At 34.9% G+C, this 16,741-nt stretch overlaps 1 protein-coding gene across 1 annotated transcript; it reads left to right on the top strand.

The window, feature by feature from the left end:
• The first annotated feature begins 3,490 nt into the window (after window positions 1-3,490).
• LOC127073276 (RING-H2 finger protein ATL2) lies at window positions 3,491-4,853 on the top strand. The gene has a single exon (XM_051014424.1). It carries the CDS (start codon window positions 3,699-3,701, stop codon window positions 4,509-4,511), a length of 813 nt encoding a protein of 270 aa, XP_050870381.1. The 5' UTR covers window positions 3,491-3,698; the 3' UTR covers window positions 4,512-4,853.
• The last annotated feature ends 11,888 nt before the right edge of the window (window positions 4,854-16,741 follow it).

Raw genomic sequence — 16,741 nt, 5'->3', positions numbered from 1 at the left:
TTAATTTATTATATGTATATTCTCTCAAAATAGATAAAATGTCACCTTGAACTGATAAGGGTAAGGGTAAGACCCAGCATCATCGCCAACGCCCGAAGGTAATCATATGTGAGGCACCTCAGTTGGTTATGTGTCCTCCCCCACACAGTTAGGTAGATCTGATGTCTATGTCTAGTTCTCAATCTCTTATGTTAATACTTTCCCCTCATGACTATAATATGTTCCCATATGGGCCCCCAACTTTTATTAGTCCATCTAGGGGATCTATCTTTCCATTCCAGCAGATTGGTGGATTTAACTTTCCATACTAGCAGACTTGGGTGTCTAGATTTCCACACCAGCAAACTGAGGTGTCTAGCTTTCCATACCCTCATCATCCCTCACACATATACTCACCATTCATCCACACCCCATATCCCTCACACATACCCTCACCATCCATGCAATCTAGGGGATCTCGCACCCCACATCCCTCACATATACCCTCACCATCCATCCAGCCTAGAGGATCCCGCACCCCACATCCCTCATGCATACCATCATCATCCATGCAGGTTGGGGAATCTCGCACCTCACCTACCATACATATACCTTCCTCATCCATGTATCATGAGGGATCCTACACCTCACCTAGAACACACATACCTGCGCATGAGGAGAATCATGAGGGGGAGGACGATGACGATCATCAGGGGCAGGATGAGGACGACCATCAAGAGCATGATCGTGCTACACATTCAAGTGAGTATGATATTATTAATGGAAGATACTACATTTGACCCAATGGAAAATCGTAAGTTTCTAATTCATAAAATTTTAATTTAAGTAAACATGTTGCCTTTTTTTAAATTTAATAATACTTATTCAAATTTTTATTATTTAGTTTTGAGTCGAGTCGGATTGTTGCCCAATGTATAAGTTATGCTATTCAACAAATGTATAAAAAATATTTTGAAGAGATTTTGAGAACTTTCCAAAAATGATAAAGATGCCCGGTTTAGCAAATTTAAAGTATTATGAATTTATTTTAAGTTAGTGTTATTTCAATTACTTTTTTTTAATTATATTTATCTAACAATTAATTTGAATGTTATACAACACTGAAGGAAAATATGGAATAAAATTGACGAGGCTAGGATTGGAAAAAATTGGAAAGGCACAACAGCAGTCCGACTTTCTAACATGCAGCAACGTGTTAGACATGGTTGAAAAGAGCAATGCATTCGTCTTAACTGGATAGACAAGGAATTTTTTGAAGAACTTCTTGTCTATTGGGATTCACCTAGCTTTAAGGCAAGATCTGAAAATGCAAAGAAAATAAGAGCATCTGAAAAGGGGGTCACCTCAGTACAATTGGAAGCATCAGTATCGTCGATGATGCTCGATGCATGGTAATTATAACTACTTCTTTAAGTTATATTTTGATTTACTATATATTTTAAAATCAAATTAATTTTATTAATTAGTCTAAGGATTTGGGGAGACACCCACAAATAAATGAGCTGGTTGCAAAGGCTCGTACCAAAAAATCGGGGGAATTTATTGACCAACGTACCAAATTAGCTTTGATAAGTTATTTATATTGTATTATTTTATTTAAATTAATTTTTGTATATGAATTAATTGTTTAAGTTTTTTTAACATCTAATGCCAAAGTTGTGACATGATTTTCTTGTGGAAACTAATTTAATGTTTGTAGCGTGAAAATCACGTTGCTATATTTCATTATTTAATTTAATTTAATTCTTATATATTGTTTAAATTATATTTAATTTAAATTTGTTTCTTATGTGTGCAGAAGGACTATGACACATTACTCGCATAATTTTTAGTTCAAAATCCTCAGTATATTTTGATAGGTTCAAACCCGATTGATGATCGTGTTGATCTTTATATTCAGAATTTAGTAATTGGCGGAAAATGATCTAACGGGTGTTTATTTGGTGCTGGATCTTTGGTCGGGAACTACAAACTAGGGAATAAAGCATTATTTGAAAGAATTGCGGATGTGGAAGGATCGTCACGTCCATAATAATTGATACCTCAAATGACGGAAATTGTGCGACAATTGGCGCTAACTGAGACGAGACGCGAGGAGACAGAACGTGAGGCGACGATAATGCTCAAATGAAGGAAATGAAGAAGAGACAAATTAAGACGGAGGCAATAATGCAACAATTGCTCTAACAATAAGGAAACCAAACAAATAATTCAATGGACGGTGATGTGGATGATGATGATCTGGACGAAGTTATGGATGACGATGAAGATGATGTTGATTGATTTTTTTATTGGTATTTTACTTTTAGATATTAATTTTTGTAAAATATTTGGAATTATTTTGAATTTAATCATTTTAATTGAAATTTATATTTCTAATTATTATTTGAAAATATTAGTATTTTTTAATTATTATTTGAAATTAATTTTTATTATTGTAAATAAATTTATAATTTTTTAGTTATTAATTTCATATTTTAATTATTTATTAAATATTTTCTTAATAAAAAATTAATTTATGACATGGAAAACACGACGCTAATCATTTCTAATTTTTCAATTTAGTGGCGTGGAAAACACGATGCAAAAATGATATTAATGTCATGAATTTCACGTGGCAAACCTGCAAGTCTGACCAACAAACCTGTTGTGCAGCAGAAGTTTGTGACGTTAAAATCACGTGGCAAATGTTTGTGACATGAAAATCACGATGCAACTTTGTGATATGATTTTCATGTGGCAAAAAAGTTGCGACACCAGCTACCGTCTCGTGAAAATCTACGATACTAATTTGGCTTTGTGATGTGATATTCACCTTTGTGGTGTGAAAATTACATCGCAAATGACTGTTTTTTTTGTAGCGTTCATTATTAAGCCAAGTCATATCATTAGTTTAAAAATTACATTTTAACGTGGCATGATAATGTTGGTGATTAGTTGAGAGTGTAAAGTTTTTTTTTAATGTATATCCCATTTTCTCATTTGGTAAAAAGAATTAAAATTAGAATTTACTTGAAATATAGTAATAATGTAAAAGTTAATCACAATCATTAATTTGCTATAGAAATTTGACTTTTATTATAATCACATGTAAAATAACACAAAGAATTAATTTTTTTGATGTATTGATCGTGTAAGAAGTTTTACGATTGACGGGACATAATAATTAATCTCATATAATTATAATGTTTTCTAAAATAATAAAGTCATTTTTTTCCAAAATAACATATAATTATAAGTTGTATATTTATTTATTTTGACCATTTTTATTATACGGTCAAAATCATAAATAAAAGTTTAAAATGGAAAAATAAATATATAATAAATAAACTTTAAAAACATTGAATAGAGACTAGAGTAAGATAATTTTTATGGAAAATAAACAATTTATTTAACATGGAATTCTAGAGAATGCTTTAAAGAGAGTCAATCCAATGTATAAACAGGATATATTCAACCATCACCAAATTAAAAACTGTGATGGAGTCATCAACAGAAGTAACCGCAAAATCAAAATTACCAAAATGGGTAGGAAACCTCATTTTATTTAAACCGCGTAAACAGTAGATTTTAAATCTGTTCCTAAAACCTTGCAAGAAACGATTAAGGAACTGATGAAGTACTACAATAACAAAACCCAGCTTCAAAAATAAAACCAAGTCACTTCATCTTCAACAAATCAAGCCAACCCATTTCCAATGGATTCGGGCATGGAAGACGATAGAGAATCCCAATACTACTATGCACAGGGCGGAAAGATAATGCTATCCACCGTCATCATTCTCTTCATCATCACCGTCACACTCCTCTCTCTTCACCTCCTTATCCGATGGTACCTTCTCCGTAATCGCGACCGTCAACACAACCTTAGCCGGACACGCCACATTCGACGTCGGTCGTTTGTTTTCTACTTCGAGCACGACATTCCTTCCTCACTTAGGCTTGATGTCTCTCGCGGCCTCGATCCCTCTGTCATCTCGTCTCTCCCGGTGTTTAAGTATTCTTCTGAGGAACCGCCGGTGGATTGCGCTGTTTGCTTGTCGGAGTTCGAGGAAGGAGAAACGGGTCGGGTTTTGCCGAAGTGTAATCATAGTTTTCATGTTGATTGCATTGATATGTGGTTTCATACTCATTCTACGTGTCCGCTTTGTAGAAAATCAGTGGAGCTTCTTCCGGTTCATCAAACTGAACCGGAACCGGAAGTGACTATGGATGTGGGTGAACCGGAACTGGTTTTGGGTTCGAGTTTTGGGGAAGAATCCGACCGGGTTGTACCGGAGTTTACATCTTCGTATTCTCCTGAGAAGCAATCTTCGTTAGTTGGCGTGACAGTTGAAGTTCCGGGAACGAGCGAGTGTAAGCCGTCGTCTTCGTCTTTTCGGTCGCCGTTGAGTCGTGTGTTGTCGTTCACGAGAGTTCTTAGCAGAGAGAGGAAATCGAGCGTTTCTGCTACGTCGGACTGTGTAGTGGAGTTAGATGCAGAACGAGGTGGAAGGGAGGAGACTCACTGAGTTGATTGTGATAACGGTGCTAGGAGATGACTCGAAGTGGCGTGACATGGCAATGATGAGGATGATTCTAGTAGGCCTTGTAGGTGACAGAACAAATATATTTTTTCAATCACATTTTTTTTATACAGAATTTGATATAATTTTAGGAAAATGTATTGATAAATCAATGTTGGAAAATACCTAGGTATTGCTACTCAGGTAGTAAGTAATCTTGATGTCTCTTTTTTTCTTCTAGAAGTTTATTAATTAAAATTTTATGGTTAAATATTGGAAAGTTGAAAGTTCTTTCTATTAGTAAATTCATATAAGTCATACAATTGACGACGTAGGAATGTCTCTAAGAGGTGATGATGTAATATATTGTTTTTGATAGTTTTCTATCGATTTATTTATTGGAATGAGCATCTATCATTTGGTTATATAGCTCATTTTCTCTATCACCCGCCCTTCTAACATATATGTGAAGGTAATATGTCTCTATTCATAATGGTATGGGGTAAAGAGTTAAAAGGAGGAAGCCATGTTCTCTAAAGACATATGGAAAACAACTACCTCCTTTCCATACTCTCCGAAGTGAAAAGTACGAGGTTATTTTCTTGAAGTCTAAGATTCAATCCTAATTTTTTATTTATAAATACCTCAAACTTGAGGTTGAGAGAAATATTCAATTTCATATGTAAAAGATTTTTATACAAAGCTTATCTTCACCTCGCATGAGGTTGCTTTGACTATGTAACAATCCTAAAAACCTCTGATAGACTTACTCCACAAGGGGGTGTCACGCATTGTACTTTTAGCAAATATAATTGACGCCCACTGCGTGACTCGATAAAACTGGCTTGGGCCACCACCATAATATTCTGCTACTACAAAAACGCATTTGACATCGGTTGAAAAAGAGGTCTTAACTCGATTTCAGAGGCGAGTTAACGAAGGGCGTCATGAAAAGTTCACACTTTACCTCTCGGTTTTAAAAAAATAGACGAGTATTGTGTAAAGGTCATGGATTCGATCACCATGGAGACCTTTTTGAAATTCTAAAATGGAGAAAACACATGTCACTCGGTTTTGACATTTCACCGACGGATATACCACATTTTCATCTCAATTATCTCATAAAATTGATGGATAAAACAATTTTTGAGTTTGTTAGATCTAATGTTGATTGCTTATTTCACTAAATCCTATATTGAACATATAACTTCTTAAAATTGGTTAGGAAAATAATTATATGAACAATTGTGTTATATTTGAAGAACAATTTACATTGATTAGTGACTTTGAAGCATTCTGCAACTCATCATTCATCTCACGCTCTTTTATGGTTAAAATATCTTCAATGCTTCAAATTCTTTATTCAACACTTCTTTTTCTACTAATTCATTCTTGAAAGCATAAAATTTGATGCTTTGAAAAATGAACAAATATGAAAGAAGATTGAACGAATTTAGAAGTATTTCAGAGATTTTAACGATAAAACAACATGAGATAAATGATGAGTTGTAGAATGTTAGAAAATAATTAATCAATGTAAGATAAGGTTCAGATACAACATAATTTTTCATATGATTATTTAAAAAATAAATTTAATATGTTATATGTTCAAAGAGGGGTTAGTGAAATAAATAATCCACATTAGATATAATAAACTTCACTCGACGGAACAAGATGGGAGCTGCACAAAAACAACAACAATAAAAACATTAAGAGCAACAATGTCAATAACAACACAAACAACAACAACATCAAGAACAACAACGTCAATAAACAACCTCTAGGGTTTAGGGTTTCAACAACATGAATAACAACATCGACAAAAGCAACATCAATAACAACAACAAAAACAACAAGAAAGTCTCTAGGGTCACTACTCCGAAAAGTACCTTTCCTAACGCCATTTCACCTCGGCCAAAGTATCCACCGTGGTAGAATCTATTCACTTAGGTGCTTTCCTTTTATTTTCATTTTAAGTCACTTTCACCACGTTTGGAACTTCCAACCGTGGTGAAAAGTGGCGTCTGATCATGAGTTCGAATCCTAGCACCTACAGTTTTGTTTTTTATTTATTTTTAAGCCACTTTTTACCATGGTTGAAACTTCCAACCGTGGTGAAAAGTAGAACATGGTCATGAGTTCAAATTCTAGCATCTACTGCTTTTATTTATTTATTTTAAAGTTATTTTTTACCACGGTTGTGAAAAGTGGCGCATGATCATGAGTTCGAATCCTAACACCTACAGTTTTGTTTTTATTTATTTTTAAGCCACTTTTTACCACGGTTGAAACTTGCAACTGTGGTGAAAATTCACTCAGGGTCATGGGGAAACCTAAGCGTATTTATTGAGTTTCTTCATCGTTCTTACACAAATATTTGTTATTCATTTAATGGGTATCAACACTCAAGACACTACCATTAGTGATCTGCATGAAACCTAAAACTTAGATGAACTTCTAACTTATACGAACTTCATATTCTACTTCCAAACATCCTCTTCCATTTACGACATTGTATTTCTCTGCTAAACAAAGCACGAAAACATCATTTGTTCCATAAACAAAACTCGAAAACATCATTTCTTTCATTAATAAATTTCACAACTCCACCACCTCTTCTCCAACTTGAATGAGACAAGGAAAACATGGATTCAAGTTATCAATATTAGTTGTTGTTGTTCTTGTTATTTCTCTTATTGTTCTTTTTCTTGTTGTTGTTGTTGTTCTTCTTCTTCTTCTTCTTGTTCTCGTTCTTGTTGTTCTTGTTGTTATTCTTGTTGTTCTTGTTGTTGTTCTTGTTGTTGTTGTTATTGTTGTTGTTGTTTTTATTGTTGTTGTTGTTGTTATTGTTGTAGTAGTAGTTGTTGTTCTTGTTATTCTTGTTGTTGTTATTGTTGTTGTTTTTGTTGTTGTTTTTGTTGTTGTTGTTGTTGTTGTTGTTATTGTTGTTGTTGTTTTTATTGTTGTTGTTGTTGTTATTGTTGTAGTAGTTGTTATTGTTCTTGTTATTCTTGTTGTTGTTATTGTTGTTGTTTTTGTTGTTGTTTTTGTTGTTGTTCTTGTTATTCTTTGTATCCTTGTTGTTCTTGGTTTTTTTCTTGTTATTCTTGTTGTTTTTGTTGTTGTTGTTGTTGTTCTACTACTGTATTTATTTTATTTAATTAGAAGACATACAACAACGGTTTTTTAAAGTAAGTGTTGTGATAGGTTGAAACATACAATAACGGTTGTTTAAAGTAACTGGTGTGACAGGTTGCGTGCTACTTAGCTTATAATCATGGTCGCATGACTGTGATGGAAAGAATCATACATACAATCATACATTACCTCACAACGGTTGGTCAGACTTGGTTGTATCCCTTTTCCAATAGTTATGAGAGGCGTTTTTCGTAGTAGTGGGTTTCAGATCTCAACAATAACACACCAACAACAACAACAACAATAACAATATGACAACAATATGAGTAATGATGTTTGACATACCAGATATCTGAAGAAGAAGTACAAGAAAAATATTTGGATCTCTGAAGAATAAACAAGAGTACTAAACACATAACATCTTTGTATTGAAGATGATATGTGTTTATGGATCTCGTTGTTTATGACATTTTTGTTAAAGACTTTTCGTTAAGATTCTGTTTGTGTGTTTAGACAAGTGAAACTGAATGCTACAAACTATATATATATATATATATATATATATATATATATATATATATACCAGAGAAACATATTCACCTCGGTTGGAAAGAAAACTGACACTACGCCAAAAACTGGAATAGACAGCGCACCTTAGAGGGCGCTTTATTACAAAAGCGCACTCTAAAGTGAAGCGAAAAAATAAGGAGCAAACAACTGGAATAGACAGCGCACTTTAGAGGGCGCTTTTGTAATAAAGCGCCCTCTAAGGTGAAGCGAAAAAATAAGGAGGAGATAGAGGGACAACAATACAGGGCGCTTTTTAGAAAGCGCCCTCTAAGGTTACCCTTAGAGGGCGCTTTTAAAAAAGCGCTCTATAAGTCCATGTGCATTTCCAGTTTATAAAGCGCTTTTGGAAAGCCTTAGAGAGCGCTTTCATAAGCGCCCTCTTAGGCCCCCTTTAGAGGGCGCTTTTTTTCCACAAGCGCCCTCTAAGGTCCCCTTTAGTAAACATTAAAATTATAACATACTGCGCGTTTTGTTATTTCACTCTCTGTTATTTTCGTTCTTTTTGACGTTAGGGTTCTCATTGCTACGATTTTCGCTACTTCTAAGGCGTTCTCCTTCCACCTCTGTTAGATCTACGACGTTTCCTCCTTCTATTAATTCGTTGTTAGCTGTTCGATTTTGACACCATAGATATTTTTCTAATCTTCATATTACTTGGTTTCTCTTCTGACGTTCGCTATTGTTCATTTTTGGTTTCATTTTTCTTGGTTCATACATTTATTGAGTATTCTCAACAATAATTATTGTGTTGCAATGCTAGCAATGGAGACTAGGCATTATGGGTTAAATTTCACCAACTATTCCATTTGTTTCTCGATGTAGAAAAAAGAGGCAGCAATATCTAAAACACCTTCTACCAATCAAAGATACATTATGCAGCTTATGAATGTATTTATTCTAGCATACATAGCGTAGCTAGTAACTTAAGAAGTTTAGGTATGGATGTTATTTGATAGAGTAAATTAGAGTCGACTATTCTTCTGTTAGCTTTCAGTTAGACCATTATACAATTCTACATATATATTTTCTAGTCAATGTTTATCTTTTGTAAAAATTATATGGATGGTCGGATAAAAGTTTCACAGAGTTATTAGCCCTTTTGAAAGATATGCTTCCTGAGGATAATGTTCTTCCCAATCGAACATATGAGACCAAAAAGATGTTGTGCTCTATTGGCATGAGCTATGATAAGATACATGCATGTCCAAACGATTGCGTTTTGTTTCGAAATGAGTATGCATCGTTAAATGAGTGTCCTAAATGCGGTGTCTCGCGATATAAGAACAAGTTGTCTCCAGCAAAAGTCTTGTGGTATTTTCCTGTTATTCCGAGATTTAGACGCATGTTTCGTAGTGAAACCGATTCAAGACACTTGACCTGGCATGCAGATGAAAGAATTATAGATGGAAAGTATCGACATCCGGCAGATTCACCACAGTGGTTGAAAATTGATAATGATTATCCTGAATTTGGAGAAGAATCAAGAAACCTTCGCTTGGCATTATCTACTGATGGAATGAACCCACACGGTATCCAGAGTATCTCACACAATACATGGCCTGTGATTATTATGATTTATAACCTACCTCCATGGCTATGTATGAAGCGTAAGTACATGATGCTGTCTATGTTGATTTCTGGACCTAAACAACCAGGGAATAACATAGACGTGTACTTGAAGCCCTTAATCGTAAGTACATGATGTTGTCTATGCTGAAGCAATGCACATATCAAGTGTGAAGGACTTAAACCCCAAATTTGCAAATCTGTCGTATTTTGGTGTTATCGAGCGCATTTGGGTGTTTGATTATGAGAAGTTTCAGATTCCTATATTTGGTTGCAAGTGGGTTGAAAATAATAACGGCATTCGAATGGATAAGTCAGGATTTTTGCATGTGGATCTTAATAGGGTGGGATACAAAGATGAGTCTTTTATTCTAGCCACTCAAGCTAGACAAGTGTTCTATGTCAATGATCCGAAAAGTACGAAATGGTCTATAGTTCTTTTTTCCAACAAAGTAATTGATGAAAACACTGGAGATCAAGGTGATATTGATGTTGAGATTGAATCGTTTACCAGAAATGATCAAGATGAGAATATTATATCAAATGATTCATATATTAGAAATGATCATAATGAGGGTATTTGGATCAATCCAACCGTCCGTGTTGTTAAGAGACATGTAGAACATATTCCAACCAAGAAAAGAAAGAGAACTTAGTGAAAAAGGTACAGGTCAAATGATTTTAATTGTTTTCTTTATTACAGGTAAAATGGCTTTTATTACAGCAAATCGAGTCAGTTGCATAAAAAAAAAAGGTATAAACACAATTATATGATATTTATGCATAGAAAATGTTAATTCTTGATCTTATACTTCACCTAACTAATTTTATGATATTTTAGGTTCATGCTATTGATATTGAACAAAAAGAGGTTGTTGCTAAGAAGACTGCGGCTAGCAAAAAAAACATACATCTCAGAGATGCTTTTGCTACTTAGTTTTATTTCTTTTTAAGTTATGAATTGGTTGTATATTTAGAATCTTTAGAAGTTAAACGATTATATATCAGTGGATTGTTGTATATGTATGGATTGTTGTATATAAGACTTGTTGAATGCAATGTGTGAAAAAGGGCTTCAAATTATACAGTTTTAGGTGTACTGCTTCAATATACAGGTTGTCTAAAATAAATAAATAAATATAGCGCTTTTTAAAAAAAATAATTAAATAACCACCCACTTTAGAGGGCGCTTTCCAAAATAAGCGCCCTCTAAACCCTTTAAATTTCCACTTTAGAGGGCGCTTTCCAGTAAAAGCGCCCTCTAAACCCTTAAAAGTTTCCACTTTAGAGGGCGCTTTCTTTAAAAAGCGCCCTCTAAAGTGGCCCTTAAAGATCTTAAACAGCCACTTTAGAGAGCGCTTTCACCAGGAAAAAAAGCGCTGTCTTTACCTATACCAGCGCCAGATTAGAAGGCGCTTTAAAGCGCTGTTATAGGCCAAAAAAAGCGCCCTCTTTTCCCTTATTTGGCGTAGTGTGAGATGAAAACTGACATATTTTTAGATTTAAAAGAAAATATTCAAGAAGGCGTCACTTTTAATAAGATAAAAACATAAACTGAAGTTGCTGGGATTCGAAGCATGTACATTGAATAAGTTTATCCCTCGGTTTTTCAAATAACCGACAAAATATATTGTATATTTTTTTTAAGAAAAAAAAACAGGGCGCATCCAGGAATTATACCTCAGTTTTTTGGTACGTGAGGTGGAATCATTATCGTGAAATATATTATTTGTAGTATTGTTCAACTAGACTGTTACTGACGTCTCTAAATATTCTACCTTGCATGGTGAATAAGAAGGTAACAACTCCATCCAATTGGTGATAATGAGAATGCCATTGCAGAAATGCATGTTGCCACTGATAACTTACGTCACCATAACCAAACGTTAGAGGATAACATCATTCATATATAATAATACAAACAAGAAACCCATCCTATTGAAGAGACTAAAATCCTAGACCTCTAACCTCTCTTTGATGAGATATTAGGGCTCAAATATGAGAGAAATTTAAGTTGCCTTGGTGGTGATGGTGGTTGTGCTTATATGATTCTCATAGTAGCAGGAAAATTAGGTTGAATGTGATTATTAGAAAGTGAAGCATTATGGATATGGATAAAACTAGTATGGGTAAAAATAGGGGTAGAAGGGAGAGAGCATGTGTAATAATGTTGGTGTAAGCCATAGAGGCCAATACTTTTGGTACTTGTATCGAATTATTTATTAATAATAAAAGGCTTTTTCTTTATTATGGTTGTTTAATAAAGTCCCTAGAATAGCTAGTCCGTTTAATGTATCAAGTGTGAGTTAATCATGAGATCACATTAAACATAAGGACACTATTCTTAAAGTATCCGTAGTCGAGCCTTATTGTGAAGTGGGATAACATTAAAGCATTAAGACTATTATGTATATTGACTGATGATCACATCTCATGGATCATGGGTAAGGAGTTATCAAGTCTTAAACATAGGTATGAATATTAAGAGTAATATTTATACTGGATTGACCCGCTATGAGAATACTATATAGAATGTTACGCAAAGTGTCATAAGTTATTCTCATGGTGATAATGGTGTACACCGCCCTTCGACCTGAAACCACTATGGACCCTAGATGTAGAGTTGAGTGCCTTATTACTGATCAAACATTGTCCGTAACTGGATGGCCATAAAGACAGTTGATGAGTACTTCACGAAGCATGCTAAGGGATATGAGTGACCTAGATGGAATTTTCCCATCCTGCGTAACAGGATAAATGTCTATGAGCCTAATATTGAACTGGACAAGGATGACACGATCTATGCCTTGTGTTCAATATAGACATAAGGGTAAAAGGGTAATTGTACACATAAGTATTATCACAAAAGGATTTGTCAAATCACATGACATTTTCGTGTCTTGGGTAGCAGTGATGTGTTGCTAGATACCGCTCACTGTTTATCATGTTAAATATGTGATTTAATATAATTGCCAATGCCACGAAAACCTACAGGGTCACACACAAAAGGACGGATTGATGAGAGATGGAGTAACTAAGGAGCACCGTAAGGTACGGTGCACTTAAGTGAATTGTAGGACATGGTAAGGTATGGTGTACTTAAGTAGAATATGAAATATGGTAAGGTACCACACGCTTAAGTGATTTTGGCATATTATAAGATATGGGCCACATACACTTAAGTGGGCCTTTTAGCTTGCAGCCCACACAAGTAGTTCTATAAATAGAACCCTTGTGCATAAGCATTTGTGCAGTTGCAATTTTATTTCTCTCTCTCTCTCTCTCTCTCTCTCTCACTCACTCACTCAAAGCCTTCATTCGTAGCAGCTAGCACTGAGATTTAAGGAATCCGTTCGTGTGGAATGAGTAGAGGCGTTGTCATCGTTCAACATTCGTGATTGCTCTGTAGATCTGCATCAAAGGTTACAATCGCCACAAGAGGTAACGATTCTATCACTGATCATGCCCATTCGTAAGGATCACTAAAGGAGATTTTTTTTAATTTCGCTGCATTTTGGGTCGCTCTTATCCTTCAGTGGTATCAGAGCCACTTACGAGACCATGCATCTGATAGCTGTTTATTTTCTGTATTTTTCGTATTAATATGATTAAAAGACAGAACGAATCAAAGAATAAACGAGTAATTAAATTTGGCATCATGTGTGTACGATTTGGATGGTTGATGTTGACTATGCTTCGGAATCCGACATTAGTATGGTGAAGCAGTGATACATCGATCGTCCATAGGTTACGCAATTGAGATCGATCAAGTTATATATATGATATAAGTAATCCTGATGCAAAATACGGTATATATGATATATTGTTTCTGTTTCGTTCATTCAAACACTTAATGGTTTTTTCCTTTGAGCGATCAATGGTCATTTGCTTCTTGATCCGACATTAGTATGGTGAAGCAATGACGTGTTGATCAATCATACTGAATTAACAATCGAGGTGTGCTTGACGGTCTGAAATTGGTGCATTAGGGTAAATGACGGCACAAGGGTTGTGTTGTCAAAGAGTTATGCGATTAGGGTTGTAACTGCGCAAGAGTTGTGCTTTAAAGTATCAAGTGTTGATGCGAAAAACAACGTCGATTTCAAATGAATTATTCATTAAAATTTGAGTCGAAAACTCTGCGTAGTGTGATCGGTCGCCGAAATTTAATTTGGTTTTAATTAACTAACATAATTTAAATTAATAATAATAATGTGTTTATTATTATTGTCTTGTGGTGATTGGTTATGGCCTTAGTTTTCCTTTATTTTGTTTTGGGATTTTAAAATACGACCTGCGTGTCGTGCCTCTCTTTTAGTCTTTTAATGTAACTTCTTTTCTCATCTCACTCCCTCGTATGTAAAACGAGTTTCTTTTATGTAATGTAATGTTATGAAGAAAGAGAAGAATATAATATCAAAGGAGAACAACCTTGAAGATCTTGCTTGGAGAAGCTTAGATCGTTATTAAGTTAGCTTAGGTTCTCTCATTGGCTTGGGAGAACAATTGCGCTAGGGGACATAACTGTTTCATTATGTATGCTGATGCATGTGAATGTACGTTGATGCATGTGAGAGACTATTTATATGATAAATAAGCCGATGAGATCAGAATAATTGCAAATTCCCTCAAATTAAATATTAAGTTTATGCTTTCCAAGTTTTAACACTCATCAAGACTAGTATCGGATAATGTAGGTTTCGCCTACGCGAGGTGCATGTTCTATATTAGTAAGGTGCGATGGGATAATTGTAATATCCAATTGCTAAAAAAATGGGTCAAACATAACTAAACAAATTATAATAAGATTATATATGTTTAGAAGCAAGAGTTGGAAATGATTCATGTGATGGATTGGAATAAAGAGTTATTCACCCAACTAAAATATTCGAGAGTTGTATTAGATACAATTGGAAGGAGTTCCTACCTAAATAACCTAGTTTTGTGTAATCCGCCTACGCGGACTTAAAAAAAAGTGAAATGTGGATCTTGACCCACTAGAAAATCTTCTAACGGGATTTTCCGAATCAAATGGTGAGAGTCATTTATTTTGAGTAAAATAGTGGGAGCATATTTAATTAAAGGCCTAATTAAATATGTTATTGATACTTATATTTTCATTATTTCCATGTAGATTACCATGACAACAAACACCTCTAACAACATTTTGCGATCAATCCTTGACAAGGAAAAATTGTTTGGGACAAATTTTATGGATTGACACCGAAATCTGAGGATTGTCCTCAAACATGATGAAAGTTGTATGTCTTGGAGAAACCTGTTCCTGAAGAGGAACCTCCTAGTTCTGCACCTAAGGCAGAAAGAGATGCTTATAAGAAGCATGTCGATGATGCCAATGAAACTGCTTGCCTCATGCTAGCTACCATGAACTCAGAGTTGCAAAAGCAACATAAGAATATGGCAGTGTTCGATATGATCGAACACTTGAAGATGCTTTATCAAGAGCAAGCAAGACATGAAAGGTTTGAAGTTTCAAAAGCCATTTATCAAGGCAAGTTAGCTGAGGGAGCCCCTGTAGGTCCCCAAGTGCTCAAGATGATTGGGTATGTGGAAAACCTTGAGAGGTTGGGTTTTCCCCTCGGAAAGGAACTTGCGACTGATTTGATCTTGCAATAGTTGCCAGATAGGTTCAGTCAATTTGTCCTTGATTTCAATATGAATGATATGGACAAATCTCTTCCTGAACTGCTAGCCATGTTAAGAACTGCTGAGCAGAATCTGAATTCAAAAGGAAAATCCATTCTGATGATCAGAAATGGAAAGAGACAGAACAAAAGACCCACCAAGCAGGGTGATAAAGGGAAAAGCAAAGAAGTTGCCAAACCAAAACCCATTCTTACTGTTTTGAAGCCTAGTGGAGGCATAGCAAAGGAAGGCACCTGCTTCCATTACGGTAAGACCGGACACTGGAAGAGAAACTGCCCAAAGTACCTGGAAGATAAGAAGAATGAAGTAGAGACATCAACTTCAGGTATTTTTGATATTGAAATTAATTTATCTACTTTTGCATCATGGGTATTAGATAATGGATGCGGTTCTCATATTTGTACCAATGTGCAGGGGCTAAAAAGGAGTAGAGATTTGGCAAAAGGTGAAGTTGACCTACGAGTTGGCAATGGAGCAAAGGTTGCTGCTTTAGCAGTAGGAACTTATGTATTGACTTTACCTAGTGGTTTAATAATTCAGTTAAAGAACTGTTATTATGTACCTGCAATTAGCAGGAATATTATTTATGTTTCTTGTTTGGACAAGTTTGGTTTTTCATTTGTAATAAAGAACAATTGTTGCTCAATTTATTTGAATGATATATTCTATGCTACTACACAAATAAACAATGGACTATATGTCCTTGATCTTGAAATGTCTATTTATAACATTAATACTAAAAGGATGAAACCTAATGAGTTAAATCCAACTTACCTTTGGCATTATCGATTAGGCCACATAAATGAGAAACACATTTCCAAACTCCATAAAGATTGACTCTTGGACTCTTTTGATTATGAATCATATGAGACATACAGATCTTGTTTAATTGGAAAGATGACAAAGTCTCCATTCACAGGAAAAGGTGAAAGAGCTAATAATCTTTTGGCCCTCATACATACTGATGTATGTGGACCACTGAACATACCAGCCAGAGGAGGTTTTCAGTACTTCATCATATTTACTGATGATTTCAGTAGATATGGTTATGTGTACTTAATGAAACACAAATCATAGTCCTTTGAAAAGTTCAAGGAATTCAAGAATGAAGTACAAAACCAACTAGGTAAGAATATTAAAACTCTCCGATCAGATCGAGGTGGTGAGTATTTAAGCCTAGAGTTTGATGACCATCTGAAAGAGTGTGGGATCCTATCCCAACTTACTCCTCCTGGAACACCCCAATGGAACGGTGTATCTGAGAGAAGAAATCGGAACCTGTTAGACATGGTCCG

The sequence above is a fragment of the Lathyrus oleraceus genome, chromosome 4, assembly GCF_024323335.1.
Source record: "Lathyrus oleraceus cultivar Zhongwan6 chromosome 4, CAAS_Psat_ZW6_1.0, whole genome shotgun sequence".
Lineage (NCBI taxonomy): Eukaryota > Viridiplantae > Streptophyta > Magnoliopsida > Fabales > Fabaceae > Lathyrus > Lathyrus oleraceus.
Note: the sequence above shows the minus strand (reverse complement) of the source record. Positions and strands in the feature narration are given on the sequence as shown.

Coding starts and splice junctions, on each gene's coding strand:
- LOC127073276 (XM_051014424.1), top strand. CDS start 3,699: ATGGATTCGGGCATGGAAGACGATAGAGAATCCCAATACTACTATGCA.